The 3,147-nt window shown below is 44.3% G+C and overlaps 1 protein-coding gene across 8 annotated transcripts in view; it reads left to right on the top strand.

The window, feature by feature from the left end:
* The window catches only part of STAB1 (stabilin 1), a 231,239-nt gene that overhangs the window by 180,335 nt on the left and 47,757 nt on the right, over positions 1-3,147 (top strand). For all 8 annotated transcript variants that reach the window (XM_025209654.1, XM_025209653.1, XM_025209656.1 and 5 more), the window contains 2 exons: positions 868-1,017; positions 1,488-1,592. In XM_025209654.1, coding sequence (XP_025065439.1) covers positions 868-1,017; positions 1,488-1,592 — 255 coding nt within the window. The remainder of the gene's footprint in view (positions 1-867; positions 1,018-1,487; positions 1,593-3,147) is intronic.

Here is a 3,147-nt window from a genome sequence, read left to right on the forward strand (position 1 = left end):
ACATCAGGGCCGGCTGGCGGGGGGTTGCCCCCACTGTGATCCCCTCCTTTGCCCTCAGGCAGGGAGGTCGGGGGGAAACCCTGCTGTTTGGGCAGCCCAGGCATGTTCACCACCACTGCAGACTTCCCTGGCAACTTGGGCATGTGCAGCCCGGGCCATGCAGTCAATCGCCACATGCCCTCTCGGCAGCGCATGCGCAGTTGCCCAAAAACATTACGGAGGGACCGACACACAGACAGACAGACTATGCATTTTATTATATTAGAATTCATACCAGTCTTGGCAAGGAGTTTGACAAGGATATTCCCATTGGATATTTCCCCAGAGAATAGGATGTTCATGGGATTTTCCCCTCCATGCTCCTTGTCACGATTCATGTACTACTCCTGATGGTTTTGTGTCAGGGGTAAGTAAAGACCAATGGATTCTGAGGAAGGACACCAGTGCAACTTTGTTGAGTTTTAAGTAGATGACTGATGGTACCAGTATCCAAAAATATGTACTTTATTTCATATAAATATATGCAATCAATGGTATATAATAATATTACTTATATTATTATTATATAACATTGATATTTTATACATATATATAATATATATTGCATACAATGTCATTATTATATAATATTGAGTTTGTGTGTATGTCTGTAAAACAAATCTCAGGTTTATTTAATTAAGTTCTCCTGGAACTGGAGACTCCCCAGCCAGCTATCCCATGCTGGACATGTCCTAGTGTAAACATTAAAATTACTCTTTCACAATCAGACAGGCTCTTATTCTAGGTTTTCCCTGACTCCTGGAAAAGCACAAATATTTTATTATTGAGAGATTGGTTAAATAACTTGCTGAGGTACTTTGTTTTCAGTGTGCCCTGGAGGACTAGAGGCTCCATGCAGCAACCGTGGTATTTGTGATGATAGAATTGGTGGGTCAGGACAATGCAACTGCACCACAGCTTTCATTGGGACAGCGTGTGAGCTTTGTGTACCAGGCAGATATGGGCCAGAGTGCAAAGGTACAAACTAAAAATGGATAACAGTAAATTATGTTAACCTGTTTACAAGCAATGCTAATCTCTGGTACACCAAACAGGCTCTGCAGCCAATATAATGGGGATCTGAAGAGCAGTTTAGAAAGACCGTATGATGACTGGTATATAATGTGTTGCGATTTGGTGGCGGTTTACATCCTGAAGTTAGTATTTGCTTTGCTTCCTGATGTTGTGCCTTTGTGTTGTGTCAGGGGAAAAAATAAGAAGTATGAAATCCAAACTCTCTCTCCAGGTTTTACATTAAAAAATTGGATGTCATAAAATGTAGGAAATGCAGGAAAAATGTTGAGGATTTTGAGTAAATGAATTGCACTACTTATGGGAGGGAAATGAACATAAGGGGCATTTACTGGAAGGTATCTAGGAGAAAGGGAAAGATAGACCTTTAAGCAAGCGGAGCTAAATTCTAAGTGTTTTCTGTTTGTCACTTACAGAGTGTAACTGCACAAAGAATGGAATGTGTAATGAAGGGTTACACGGTGATGGATTCTGCTTCTGTAGTGAGGGTTGGACAGGAGAACACTGTGAAACCAAACTAGGTAAAGTTAATTTGACCTTATGTGTTAAACTCCCAAGAAGTCTTCCTTACCACATACAAATGATTCTGTGAAATGAACACAAATAGCATAAGTCACTCTGTTATGGAGGAGGGTGCTTTGTACAGATGTATCAAAGATATTCAAATCTGTAATGGTTCATTTTTGAAGACACTGTCTCTACATGCACATATACAAGTATCTCTGCCCCGTCTTCACCCTCCCACCCCCCTGATTGTGATTAACTATCGTCATGTTTGGGTTTCATGGACAGTTAATAATTTATATCATTCATATATTTGTAGGTTGTGGGATACTCAGTAAAAAATACATTTTTGCGTTTAGTAGTCTAGCTTGATCAACTAATTATCCATTTATTTATAGTGGCTAGGTACAGACATTAAAAAGCCCTAGGCAGAATTGATCTAAATTGCAGTTTTCTGTAAGCAGCATAGTTCAGATCAGTTACAAACAGAACACACATTTGCCCTTGATGGGGAGGGCAAAGCTTAGACTGGGTTCCACTATTTTTAAACCAGTCTGTGTGCTGAACTTCTGTTCTGTTATGGGTATAAACCAGTTTCTGATCACTTATACTGGTAAAAATGTAATGTCTGTACCAGGCCAGTGAGTCTAGCCCAATGGTTCTCAACCAAGGTGCTGAAAGACTCCCTCAGCAGTGCCATGATGCAGGAATTACCATCTCTAGAGCAGACAGGAAAAACTGTCCTGTGCTTAGGGTTGCAGCATGTACATTAGGCCTGTGCAAAGTGGCAAATATTCACTTCAGATTCAGTCGCTTCAGAGGGACAGTGATTCGATTTGTAGATTCAAATCTCTGTCCCGATTCTATTCGGACAAATTGGATCTGAAGATTCGGTGCCGCTTCGGAGATTTAGCCATAGACTAAACAGGCAGCAGTCCTTGATGCTGGACACGGCTGCCTTCAGCTGGTAAGTTTGTTGTGGGGGGCGGAGGGGGGAGGGAAGGGGCATGGTGGAAGGAGGGATTGGGGCTGGAGCTGGGACAAGCTGCCAACCAGAGTGGGGGGGCACAGGATATGGGCACGGCCCCTTCCACCCAAAGTGAGTTGCGCCTGCATTGCCCCCCACCCGCCTCTCCTACCCCCGCTGGGCTGGGCAAGTGGCAGCAGGGCATAGCCCCTGCTCCCAGCTCTGCTGTGCCCGCATCCTGTGCCCCTCCCACCCCGTTTCCCAAGTCCCACAGCCCCCCACCCCAGCTGGGCAGCTTGTTCTAGCCCCAGCCCCAATCCCTCCCTCTCTCATGCTTCTGTCCTCCTCACTCCACCCACCAAAACAGACTTACCAGCTGGAGGCAGCTGTCTCCAGCGAGGTGAGGACTGTTGCCTCTTTAGTCTATGGCCGAATCTCCGAAGTGGCACCAAATTTTTTCTGAATTGATTCGGAGGCTTCTGATTCAATTCGGACCTTTTAAATGGTCTCCTGATTTGATTTGGATTCAGCCACCAAACTGAGTCAAATCTCCTTCCAATCAAATTAGATACCAAAGCTTCACATGGCCCTAATGTGCACGCTCT

Source organism: Alligator sinensis, unplaced genomic scaffold (assembly GCF_000455745.1).
Source record: "Alligator sinensis unplaced genomic scaffold, ASM45574v1 scaffold487_1, whole genome shotgun sequence".
Taxonomy (NCBI): Eukaryota; Metazoa; Chordata; order Crocodylia; family Alligatoridae; genus Alligator; species Alligator sinensis.